This window comes from Homarus americanus, unplaced genomic scaffold (assembly GCF_018991925.1).
Source record: "Homarus americanus isolate GMGI-L3 unplaced genomic scaffold, GMGI_Hamer_2.0 scaffold39800, whole genome shotgun sequence".
NCBI lineage: Eukaryota > Metazoa > Arthropoda > Malacostraca > Decapoda > Nephropidae > Homarus > Homarus americanus.
In genome coordinates, this window is record NW_024744935.1 from 91876 (window position 1) to 105142 (window position 13267).

The following is a 13267-nucleotide window of genomic DNA, read 5'->3' on the forward strand; positions in this document are numbered from 1 at the left end:
GGGAAGAACTTATTGATGAGTTTGACGCAAGTAGACTAGTGCAAACAGGCACTAGTCGATCCATAGGTTACCATGATGAGATGTATCAAGTGAAACATGTATATGGAGCAAGTAACAAGATCACCAGATTACAAGATGTTGTAACCGCTAGATTAAGGTTAGGATATAAGTACCTTTGGCAGTATGTTCCTCAAGCAGATGTAAACAAAACTAAATGTAAAGTGTGTGGCCAGACATATGGCCACACACTTGAACACTACGTCCTCGACTGTGTGAAGATAGAACCTTTTAGGGACAGGTCCAAGCACACTGTGTGTGAAATGGCACAACACTTCATCTCTAATGGCAAGATAGCCGACATATTAAGATTGTATCCACTTTTTTGCACTTAGTAACTATATCAGTTCTCATGTACAGAACCAAATACACAATGTGCTTGAATACTTCTCACGTAAATGTGAATAACAAAGTGTGAGGCCAGACATACTGCCTCACACGCCTGTACTCACGCATTTGTGAATAAGTTACCCTTTATGTATAGAACTAAACAAATAATGTAATTGAAATACTGTGTAACATTCAGTGCCATAATATCCTGACAACGGGGGTTAATTACTATGACCCGTTGTAAACTCTACTCTGTAATCCTTTTGCGCTACCGCTCACAGGATGAGTGTGGGGTGCACAATAAAGTAGCCACTGTAAGCGGCAAAATAATAAAATCAATCTCTCACGCCCCCGGTCTCCTCCTTCACGCCTCGGCCTCCTCCTTCCTACACACCCCCGGTCTCCTCCTTCACGCCTCGGCCTCCTCCTTCCTTCACGCCCCCGGGCCTCTTCCCTCACGCTCCCCGGCCTCTCTCTCACGCCCCCGACCTCCTCCTTCACGTTCCCGGCCTCCTCTCCCACTATTTACCCTGGGTCAGGATAAAAGTGCCTCTCAGAGTGCGTGTGTGAGTGTGTAGGGGCTTCCTCACCCACCAGCCATCATCCCCCCCTGTTAGATGCTATCATACAGTTCTGCCAAGTCTGTGCCACTATTTTTTGGGGCCGATGAATCTAAATCAACAATACTCCACATTTTCTCATTGATCAGCCTAGGATATAGATCTCATTAACCATACGTGTACAGTTAAGAGGCCAAAGTTACAGTACCTTTTCTCGGAACCAAATTTGTGACGGGAGAAATCGGATTTTTTTTTGGTGTTTTTTGTTTGTGTGTGTGTGTGTGTGTGTGTGTTTGTATAACTGAGATAAAACATCGTAAGGAGTAGTTTATGATGCGCAAAGATATAGGGCCGAGACTTAGCCACCAGACAGGCTGTGATTAATAAAAACAAGATTAGAGTGTAGATGTGTGATAAGAGTGAGAGACGGTACGGCACCCAGAGGACGTTGGGGAAGGAGAGACGTGGGAGGAGGAGTAGGAAGAGTACGAGGAGGAAGAGTAGAAGGAGGAGGCTCCGAGGAAGAAAGACCAAGATCCAGGGAGACAGACATGTACCACCAAAGGATACGAGAGATGCGAAACTCAGCATGAGAAAACAAACTCATGATAGATGGGGGAAAACCACAGCAGAGACGCATGGAGACTGTGCCGCCCTCACACTGCCTAAGAGTGGAGGAGAGATAAATCAAGCGAGTCAAGTAGCGACATTAACTTCCCTCACTATTAACGATCTCACATCCTTAAAATGAGTTGCCCCAAGGGATAAAAAATAGTAATATCCGATAATTGGAAACTTTTCAAAACACGAGCTGTAAGACGTAGAATATTACTGTTAAACCACAAGGAAGAAACAAGACTTCACTCACGCACATCTGAATCACATGGGAACCTTTATACAAGCATCTCCAGGTTAGTTCTTCCTGAAGTTCTTGTTCTTGTTCATTTTGCTGTTCTTTACATGGCTGTATCGGCCCTTACACCAGCTGCAACACTGCATTGTCTTTTGTATGCTCTGTACCGCGTTTGTACTGAATTATTATTATTATTATTAATATTATTATTATTATTAATATTATCATTATCATTATTATTATTATTATTATTTACAGTCAAATCTGTTGTCTCTGGCTGAAACACGTCAATTAAAAATCATCAATAAGTAGCTGTTATCCGCTGTGTATGGCCAGGTTTATTGCCTGAATGTTTAACTCTAACCAAACCTAACCTAACCTAACCTAACCTAACCTAACCTAACCTAACCTCTAAATACATTAAACCACCCGCAAAGTATGGGTAATTAAAGTCACTATGTTGCGTCACTATATCGATAAGACGTCACCACTGTCGACTTGTAGGTGTGACTTTGAGTGACTCCCAGCTGGGTGGTGAAGGTAACTCATACTTGTCCTTGAAGCTTGAGTGACTCCCAGCTGAGTGGTGAAGGTAACTCATACTTGTCCTTGAAGCTTGAGCTGAACTGTTGATAAATTGTTTTCAAAGTTTATTAAATTAGTCTAATCTTGGTGCCAATACAGTCGACTCAGCGTCCGGGAAGCTAAACATCTATGTTACTTTATGTCAACAAGGGTGTGGTAGTGTGTTGAAACGGTTACTGTTTACCATGAGTTCGTTTTGAAATCGCTGCCAACATCTGTAAAAAGGCCGTTTGTGTAGGCCTAGCTGTTACAGGAATCTCTTACATGTGTGTGTGTGTGTGTGTGTGTGTGTGTGTGTGTGTGTGTGTGTGTGTGTGTGTTTTATATCTCATGCGACGACCGAGTGGATTTAGAGCTTGTCCCTATCGCTGGTTACATCCCGAGGCTCCCCGAGTCCACCCAGCTGTGAATGTCCACGTTACCGAACCTTACATGAGCAGAAGTAAAAAATACTCATGTGCTATGGTGGCCTCACTGCCTCCTTGTAACAGAGAGTTCAGTAGCATTCATTGTGTTATATCCTCACCACCTATGTGACCCACTCTCACTAGCTCATGGGTTACCAGAGATTCAAGAAGTACCGTATGATAAAGGCATTGGTATTGATATCACCATTTACAACACAGTGATGCTAATGAAGATGTATCACACGGTAGTAGAGTGATGATGATGGTGATGATGGTGATGATGGTGACACCTGACTTACTCATAACAAGGGAACCATATAAGATGATATTTGCTCCTTGTAGCCCTTCAAAGGACCTCTTGTTAAGTACTGTTGACGTCATTGTTAACTATACCGTACCTAAGATCTGTTCTACTGACGTCACGCCGAGCAGCAAGAGAATGAGTGTTATTCTTGTAGTTTTTATCAATATTGTGTTAAATATCAACAAAATCACTGAAAATAACGACACCAATAAGACCAAAATTACCTTACAAATAAATTCTATCCTTCAATACAGGTCTGCCATTAATTAGTATATACACGCTCACTTAACCTAACTCTCGTGGTTATTCTACTGACAACCTTCACCCTGTCTCTTCTCCCTCACACACACACACGCACACACACCATATAAAAGTGACCGCGTGACCGCTAGTGTAATACATAGGTGATCTCTCCCTCTGTCTCTCCAGCACGTAGACGACATGATGTGTTTCAAATCTAACTCCTTTACGTTTGTTGTTGTCGAGGTTCACCATAGACTTGTCGCTAGAGGACTCCACCTTCAGAAGCTAAGGATTATGTACTAAGAACACTACTTATACACTGGTTACATGTACTAATTCAAGATCATAAAGTGGGCCTCTTGTTAACACGAATAATCAGAAACATTAAAATATATAAACAGTTTACTTGTTTCCCTAAACCTCAGTGATGAGCTTGGGTCCTCCTTGGGTCCAGTGTTAGTACAGGAGGACGTGGTCAGCAGCCGGAGGATATATCAGCTGTTCATTTGGGTCACAAAGGATAATAATGAACTAGTCCCAAAAACTTTGTCCTCTGTAATGTTATGCTTTATGAGTACTTATAATAACATAATATATTCAAATAAAATCGTTTAGGTCATCCATGAACTTTTATTCATATTGAACTACGCGGTCAGAGTACAGTTTATGTACTCTAAACATATCTACCAGCTCAACCTGTGGAATCGACAACAGTACTGGGCTTCAAAATAGCTCTGAAGAAAACTGAAGGGATCCTTCACAGGTCGCTGGCCAACCTCTGGGCCATTTTGGGTGGCCATCAGGTAAACATCAGGTAAATAACGAAAGATTCCCAATTATAGAGTGTTGCCAGCTTAAGGAAACGTTTAATTTAGAAGTGCTTTTAGTTGGGTGACCCTGGCAGCGGGGTGCCCGTGACCTTCTGGTGAGGAGGGAGCGAGTGTAGCCCGGCACACTGGCTGGGCCCTCGACGTAGCGCCCCCGGCCTGCCTTGGTCAGTAGTGTGCCAGCCGTCAACCCCGTGCGTACCCAGGACGTGTCCCACTCCCGCCCGACGCCCGCGCTCCACCCCGACCACTGCCGTGCGCTCCGTCATTTACGTGGACTCGATACATGTTCGTTCCTGTGACTCTGTGAGCCAATTGTGGAAGTGAATTGGTGGGATTTCTTAAGACAAGATGCAGGGAATTTTGCACGTACTCGCGGCTTGGTGCCTGGCTAGTGTCCTGGCCGAACCCGGTAAAAGTGTGATGGGTGGGCTGTACTGGTGCAGCACTCTGTGTATGTGTCGCACCGAGACGCAGGTGGAAGTGCAGTGTTTCAATCGAAACCAAGTGTATGGAATCCTGGACTTCTCAAAGAGACAGGTGAAGAGGCTGGAGAAGAACAACTTTAAGATAGAGGAAAAAATGAAATGGTGTAATGACCTGTGTCTCTGCCATGCCCACAACGACGTAGAGTTCAAATGTGGCAAGGAAGAGTCTCTCACTAGCTTCATCAAGGATAATATCGGCGATATGTTTTTCTACGATACAGACGAGGAGCCTGTAGTAGAGGAGCAGCAAACAGTAGAACAAGAACAACTAGTGGAAGAAGAGGAAGAAATAGAAGAAACGGAACCAAAAAGAAGATCTGGGAAAACGAAGAAAAGGAAAAATCGCAAACCAAAACAGATCGTTGATGATGTTGAGGAAGTGGAAGTAGTAACTACAGAAGCTCCCCTGGCCGAGCCAGAACCTGAGCCCACAACACACCAGGTGGTAATCCCTAACTCTACCACGGCCCTTCCTATCACCGCGCCCACCATAACCACCACGCCTTCTCTCCCCGCCCACCCCATTGATCACGAAGATGAAGCACCTGTTGAGGAGGAGGCGGAGCTGCTGCCGAAACAGGAGGCTGTGGCGGCGAGTCCTGCAGTAACAGCCATGCAGCCTCCCACCCGCCGCCAGCCCTTCCCAGCAACGGTGACAGCCCACACCCCGCACGCCTCCACCAGGGAGTCTCACACTAACGCCCCCAAGGTGTCCGCCGTGCTGGAGGTGCCCGTCGAGAGGAAGACGGTGGCGTCAGAGGTGTCGCAGGACCTGGACGAGCTAGGCAACGCAGTTATGCAGATCAAGAGTGACGTGGTCCTCAACCAGCGCATCCTCCTCGTAACTGTTGCAGTTGCAGGAATTGCAATGTTAGGGTAAGTAACCATCAAGTACATTACTATAAACACAAGTAGAGTCAACAACTTCATGCAACTGATGAAGGTGAGGGACTCGACTGATTACTCGTTTCTTTTAAACAATTGTCACTGGATATTAGTGTTTGTTGTGACGCCCTCGAGTCACCAACAACACGCGAGTTAAAACATAAAATACCTAAACTAAACGAACGTCGCGTTTGTCGCCCCATCAAACACACCGTGAACGGACGCAGGCAAACTTCAAACACAATAGCCGCCCCCCCTCACCACCCTGTGATGTGTATGGTGCCCCACACACACACACACACACACACACACACACACACACACACACACACACACACACACCTCACCCGTGTACATGTATCTAGTGACACTCTTATGTACTCCCTCATCATACACAAACAAACATTAGTTGTTTCTCAAAGGTTAGGTTAGGTTAGGTTAGGTTAGGTTAGGTTAGGTTAGGTTAGGTTAGGTTAAGCTATAGGAATACCCGAGAAGGAATTTAATACATGTGCCAGGGTATGTGTTAAATACACATACCCTGGCACATCATACAGACGACAGCTGTCATATCAACACAACAAGATATGCGTCGTACACAGGTGCAGGAGAATGTATCATCGTAAATAACAACAACAGTGTGTAAATTACTCTCACCGTCAGTGTGTGATTTACAACCATGTGTTGCACCCACCACTAAGACCTACAAACTACAGCTGTTCTTGTCATTTTGGTCTAACACAATGCCTAACTTAACCTAACCTAACCTAACACAATGACATACCAGCGTTACGCCGACAAGGCAGCAGCGACAAATATTTGACGAAAATTTGCTTATACAAAGTGTCGGTCGGTCGGTCGGTCGGTCGGTCTGTTTTTGCTATGAATCTGCGATATCTGGTTGGGTGACACTGTATCACCCTTCTTACACCCGACCAGAAGATCGATCCCGGGACGCACTGGTGATAGAGACAAGGACACCCCCACCCCCCAGCTGTAGCACGACAACACGGAAGGAAACATGACGAAAAGATACACAGGAACTATTATTTGTGTTGACATAAATTTCTGTATTTCATTTATATCTTGTGGAGTTGGAACACGTTGCCTTAGCATCAGTAAGTCTATTATTCTGTTTACGTTTGGTGGACTGGGCGGAGGTGTGAGAGCGCCCACCCCTGTCAACCTGTTGATCACCATCGTGTCAATACCTTTATTACCTGCCAGGGCGCCTCCATCCTGCCTCGCCAACCCCAACCTTCCGCCCTCCTTCTTCCTCCTCCTCTTGACATACGTCCAACTATCAATTCCCCTCCTTCACACTGCTCCTCGTCTCACTGAGCCTCGTCTCACTGCTCCTCGTCTCACTGAGCCTCGTCTCACTGATCCTCGTCTCACTGAGCCTCGTCTCACTGATCCTCGTCTCACTGCTCTTAGTTTCACTGATCCTCGTCTCACTGATCCTCGTCTCACTGTTACCCCCCCTTAAGATTGTTTGACGTAAGCTAAATCACAGGTACTCCAACACACCATCAACCACTACAGGTACTCCAACACACCATCAACCACCACAGGAGGTCAACACTCCAACACACCATCAACCACCACAGGTACTCCAACACACATCAACCTACAGGTACTCCAACACACCATCAACCACCACAGGTACTCCAACACTGTCAACCACCACAGGTGCCCTTCACCATCAACACCACAGGTGCCAACACACCATCAACCACCACAGGTACTCCAACACACCATCAACCACCACAGGTACTCCAACACACCATCAACCACCACAGGTACTCCAACACACCATCAACCACCACAGGTACTCAACACACCATCAAACACACCATCAACCACCACAGGTACCCAACACACCATCAACCACCACAGGTACTCCAACACACCATCAAACCACACAGGTGCTCCAACACACCATCAACCACCACAGGTACCAACACACCATCAACACCACAGGTCTCAACCACAACCATCAACCACCACAGGTACTCCAACACACCATCAACCACCACAGGTACTCCAACACACCATCAACCACCACAGGTACTCCAACACACCATCAACCACCACAGGTACTCCAACACACCATCAACCACCACAGGTACTCCAACACACCATCAACCACCACAGGTACTCCAACACACCATCAACCACCACAGGTATTCCAACACACCATCAACCACCACAGGTACTCCAACACACCATCAACCACCACAGGTACTCCAACACACCATCAACCACCACAGGTACTCCAACACATCGTCAAGTTACAGCATTTCTTTCAGGGTTTTGGCGCTGGGTTGGCGTGATGTAGGGAAGGTTTTTTATGCTGTCACGGTGTCAAGTTATTACACATGTCGACCTGCTCGTCAAGGAAACTCCAGAAACGCTCACACCTTCTACCCTCCGGTCTAACACTGAAAAAAAAGTATCTTTACGATTTTGTGTGAGATAATATGACACAACAGGTGAAGGATTTTGACAACGCTACCGAGACAACAGGAGTCACAGTGTTCATTTTGAAATTCATCGATCACCTCCGTGAAGATATTTTTTTGGGGCGAGTACACACAAGAATATCCTCCTCCTTAGCTTCCATTAAATTTAATAATCCTTAATTAATCACAGATATGTGTTTGAATATGTAATGGACAAAAAATATGTAGTTTACTTACATATAATCCTGTACCTTAATGAACGATAGAGGTAAAAGCAACAATAGAACACTGAGATTTTTTTGTTCTCAAGATTCAAAGTACGATATTTCTGGCCTGGAACGAGATAGATGTGTTCTGTGCTCCACATCCCCGACTGGTCAATTACGGATTTTGGGATATCAATTGAGATCCCAAGTCATAAACTGAGATCCCCAGAGAGTTGAGTGAAAAATCCTATAATTCGTACTGAATTTTTGGACAATTTCACTGTTGTCTATCTTCGGTCGGTCACCCATAAAGGCAGTTTTTGAAAGTTTTAAAATACTTCAGAAAATGGTAATATATTTGTGTCTCAATGTTCTTTAAGTGTTCCCTCTTCTACTGACTTAACCTTCTCGTCTCTAAAGCGTGCGATTTTTACACGAATTTTTCTAAGACTATTTTTTGTGGTTTATCTTAGTATCTTGTCGTTAGTTCTATTAATATACATGGTGTGCAAATGCTATGTTGAAGTTCTCTGTCTGTCTGTGTGTGTGTGTGTGGTTGTTGGGGGTAGGAGAGGAGGGTTGTGTGCGGACGTGGGTAACCCGTGTGTGTGTGTGGGGCTGCTCCTGCCCAGCGCCACACACACTGCCTCAACACACTCCTTGTACTTCTCCTACAAAACCCTCCCTCCCTAACACCCTCCCTCCCCACTCTCCCAGCCCCTCCCATCCACTGTCCCTTCGTGTTAAGTCTACACCGATATCATCTGTATACTTGTTTATCTCTCATTTTCTCTTTTCTTTCTTGTCTTTTAACCTCTCATCCTCTCCTTCTTTCACCCTCTCCTTCCTTCATCCTCTCCTCCCTTCATCCTCTCCTTCCTTCACCCATTTCATCCTTACATCTCTCTCTCCCTTGCTTGGATGTCTACCCATGGGCCTTGACGTCCACCTCACCACAATCCATCACTTCATCACTAGGTTGTTGTGCCTCCCACCCCCCTTCACCACCCTCTCACAGCCTTGTTGACTTAAGAGTGCAGCTTATCTGTGCCCTCACGCCGGGTCAGGCTAGGTTACTGCCCCTGGGGAAAGGCAGTCTGCACTTGCACTCAACATCACAGTTCCAGATGGAGAGCGGGAGTGGCACTGCTGATGTTGAGGGTCGACATGATCACTTTTACATCACAAGTGCTGCTGCCAACACCTGCGTTAAGCCATCACGGTAATCAGAGTCCCTCCTGGTAGTTATCATTTCACCGACCTCGTCCTGGGGAGCACCACCATTGTTCCTTAAGCCTTTCATCTCCTGATATTTGTCATGTTACGGAATCTCACTCTGGTAAACATCAAAAGATATGAATCCCCAAGAAACATTACGGCAACAAATGGTAAAGTTCATAACCTCACCCCCAAATAAGCCGCTGTTATTCTCTATGTAAATAACGTGACTCGTAATGGAAAACTACATCAACAGGGGAGACAACAAGAAAACTATAGTTCTCTTTATTTCTCCTTGGCCAAGAGTCTCGGGTTACTCGGATTAAAATGATAACAAAAAAACCTTCAGAACTTGACACCATCTGAGCCTTCTGAGTTGAAAAGGGCAAACTGTCATCAACTTCTGGTTCTTGTGTCTCTCTGTTCATTATTACTCTACAATCAGAACCTTACGTCAGCCGTTGTGTGTGTGTGTGTGTGTGTGTGTGTGTGTGTGTGTGCGTGTGTGTGTGTCACTCGCTTGGCACTGGTGAGGAGCGTAACTCTACAACCCAACGAGTTTACTGCCCTCTGAATGCCAGGCCTCTACCCTCTCTCCTTCCCTCCTCCTGACTTCTCTTTTTTTCTCCCTCTCTCCCTCCTCCCCTCTACTTTACGCATTACCCTCTCCACACTCTTCCCCTTTTTGTACTCCCCTCCCTCACCATAATTTACCCTACCCTCGTCTTCCACTGCCTACCTACCTTCCTCTCTGCTCCCTCTCCCTTCCTTTTCATTTCCACTCTTCACTCTTTTCCCTCTCCCCATCCCTCCCTACCCACTTCTTCTCCTCCCTTCCCTCTCCTCGTCTTCCACTTCCCCCCCCTCCCCCCTCGCCCCTCCCCCTGACCCTTGGAGGGAGGGTTGAGGGCCCCGGGTGGGTAGATACCTAACCCCTACACTCCCCTACAAAGAAGCCCACCACTCAGGCTCTCCTCTCGTAAAAAGTTCATAAATTCTCTAAATTAACCTGACTACATCGACCTCACTGTTTAATTGAGTTTTAAATTATGTTCTTGAGAGAGAGAGAGAGAGAGAGAGAGAGAGAGAGAGAGAGAGAGAGAGAGAGAGAGAGAGAGAGAGAGTATACATGCTCCTTATTAAATAAATCATAACAATGAGTCTCCCTGCCCACCCACTCTATAAATATCAAGAAGTTATGAACACAACGCCCACGTCCTCTCGGTGCCTCCCCGTCGTGCTGTATCAAAGTGAATCGAATTCTGAAAACCAACAACATTCCATAAATTTGTGGACGAAGTTTGAGCAACAGAACCAAATGTCAACAGTGAGGTGAACGAAGGACACACACACACACACACACACACACACACACACACACACACACACACACACACACACACACACACACACACACACACACACACACACACACACGAGAGCTGGACACCCACAACCATTAAACACAACTAGGGCCACACAAGCTTAAGTATCATAATTTTGCACAATGCGGGGCGGGCGCCAAGCGTGTACCAAAGTTATTATGCTGATGAACTCCATCATCACACACTAGTAATCTTCTATTTTTGTCGTGAACACTGTACTGTACCGCCACCCAGTTACCTGAACACTGTACTGTACCGCCACCCAGTTATCTGAACACTGTACTGTACCGCCACCCAGTTATCTGAACACTGTACTGTACCGCCACCTATTCGAACACTGGTACTGTACTGCTACCTGAAGATGTCTGAACACTGTACTGTACGCCACCCAGTTATCTGAACACTGTACTGTACCGCTACCCAGGTGCTACCTGAACACTGTACTGTATCGCCACCCAGTTACTTGAACACTGTACTGTAACACCGCCACCCAGTTACTTTCTGAACACTGTACTGTACTGCCACCCAGTTACTCTGAACACTGTAATTAAAATACACCAGTTACCTGAACACTGCACTGTACCGCCAATTAGTTATTTGAACACTGTACTCTGTACTGCCACCCATTACTTGAACACTGTACTGCAATTGCCATCCAGTTACCTGAACACTGTACTGCACCGCCACCCAGTTACCTGAACACTGCATCATCGCTACCTGTTATTTGAACACTGTACTGCACCGCCACCCAGTTATTTCCAAACACTGTAATTGTACCGCCACCCAGTTACCTACAATTGCATTGTACCACCCAGTTACCTGAACACTGTACTGTACTGCCACCCAGTTACCTGAACACTGTAACTCTGTACCGCCACCCAGTTGTCATTTGAACACTGTACTGTACCGTACCCAGTTACCTGAATGACTGTACTGTATCGCCACCCAGTTACTTGAACACTGTAATTGTACCGCCAATCTAGCATTTGAATACTGTAATTGCACAACAATCTGTAGTTACGAACATTGCATTGTAATACAATCTACTTACCTGAACACCATTGTACCGCCACCCAGTTACCTGAACACTGTACTGTACCGCCACCCAGTTACCTGAACACTGTACTGTACCGCCACCCAGTTACCTGAACACTATACTGTACCGCCACCCAGTTACGACTGTGACCTGAGGGACGGACATCACCGGGCGTATGGTGAGAGTTATGGAGTAACAAGACAGACATTCACTGTTGTATGGACAGGTCAATACACCACAGTAATGTAGGAGTGGTAGTGGTGGTGGTGGTGGTCCGACACACTGGAGGCACAGACATCTCACTGTGGATATATCCAATGAGTCGGGAACAACTGCTAGACACTTGTACAAAATGTAACAAACTGAAAAAAAAATCGACTTTAGAGCAGAGGTTCCCGCCCTGTGCCCCCCAGATTGTTTGGTAATGGTCTTCGCGAGAGCTGCCTGATTAATTATAATCGCGGGCAACAGGTTGGGAACCCATGTTTCAGAGGATGGCGACACGCATGGCCATAGACTGACCAATAGTAACTCTTTAAAAGCCCCAGTATAGAACCCTCGATGGAAAGTGCAAGACCTGCTTTATAAAATGATGAGTCTTCAAGTTTGATGGTGTTGACCCGCGCAGAGGAATAAAGAACTTTCAGCAAATGAGAATTGGGTAGCCAAGACCTGGACTCCCTAAGAGACGACAGGTTGTTGTATACTAAAGATCCCAATATCCTCTGATACAGACCCAGACTGCCACCGTCCTACCAAATGAGGTTAATATTAACAAGTAGACATCTGTGTCTCCACGTCGTCATGGCTGGGGATATTAGCACACTGCTCAGGGTGACCTTCATCTTGATTAACTTTGCTTGACAACTGGCGGAGTCTGATCCCACCTCTACTGGAGACGTAAACCTCACTCAGAACTAACACCTTCTAACGTCATTCAAAATGAAAAAAAAAGTAAAAACAATTATAATAAGACGACCTTGACAGGGGAAATAACTTCATATGGAAACAAGTATAAAGTTACGTATAAACATAAGAAATTACAAAAAGATCACACATAACAGCCATGATGCCCCCAAACAGCTCCCGCTCCCCTGCAGTCAGTCCAAGATGTGAGGACACCAGGACCTGCTCTTGAGGTCACTTATTTTTTCTTCCATCTCACCAGTTACTCCTGATGTACTTCACCACCTGCTGGTGTATAGCATCACCTGTTACCACGACTCTCCCTAATCCACCGAAATACCTAAGTATTATACGTGTGGCATGGGTGGCGTGGGTGGCAGGTGGTGGGGGGAGGTCATGCCACCCTTGGGGTCACATGATACTGCACGGTGACGAGCCGTGCAGGCAGCCATGTGAGGCCACCACCCACAGCCTCTGATGAGGAGCCACTAGTAATATTCTCCCTCAAGCCA

The 13267-nt window shown here is 46.0% G+C and overlaps 1 protein-coding gene across 1 annotated transcript in view; it reads left to right on the top strand.

Annotated features, from left to right (window-relative positions):
• Nucleotides 1–4301: 4301 nt before the first annotated feature.
• Nucleotides 4302–13267, top strand: part of LOC121878265 — a 44933-nt gene continuing 35967 nt past the window's right edge. The window contains exon 1 of the mRNA XM_042384352.1: nucleotides 4302–5530. Within this exon, the coding sequence (XP_042240286.1) occupies nucleotides 4518–5530 (1013 nt within the window). The 5' untranslated portion in view covers nucleotides 4302–4517. The remainder of the gene's footprint in view (nucleotides 5531–13267) is intronic.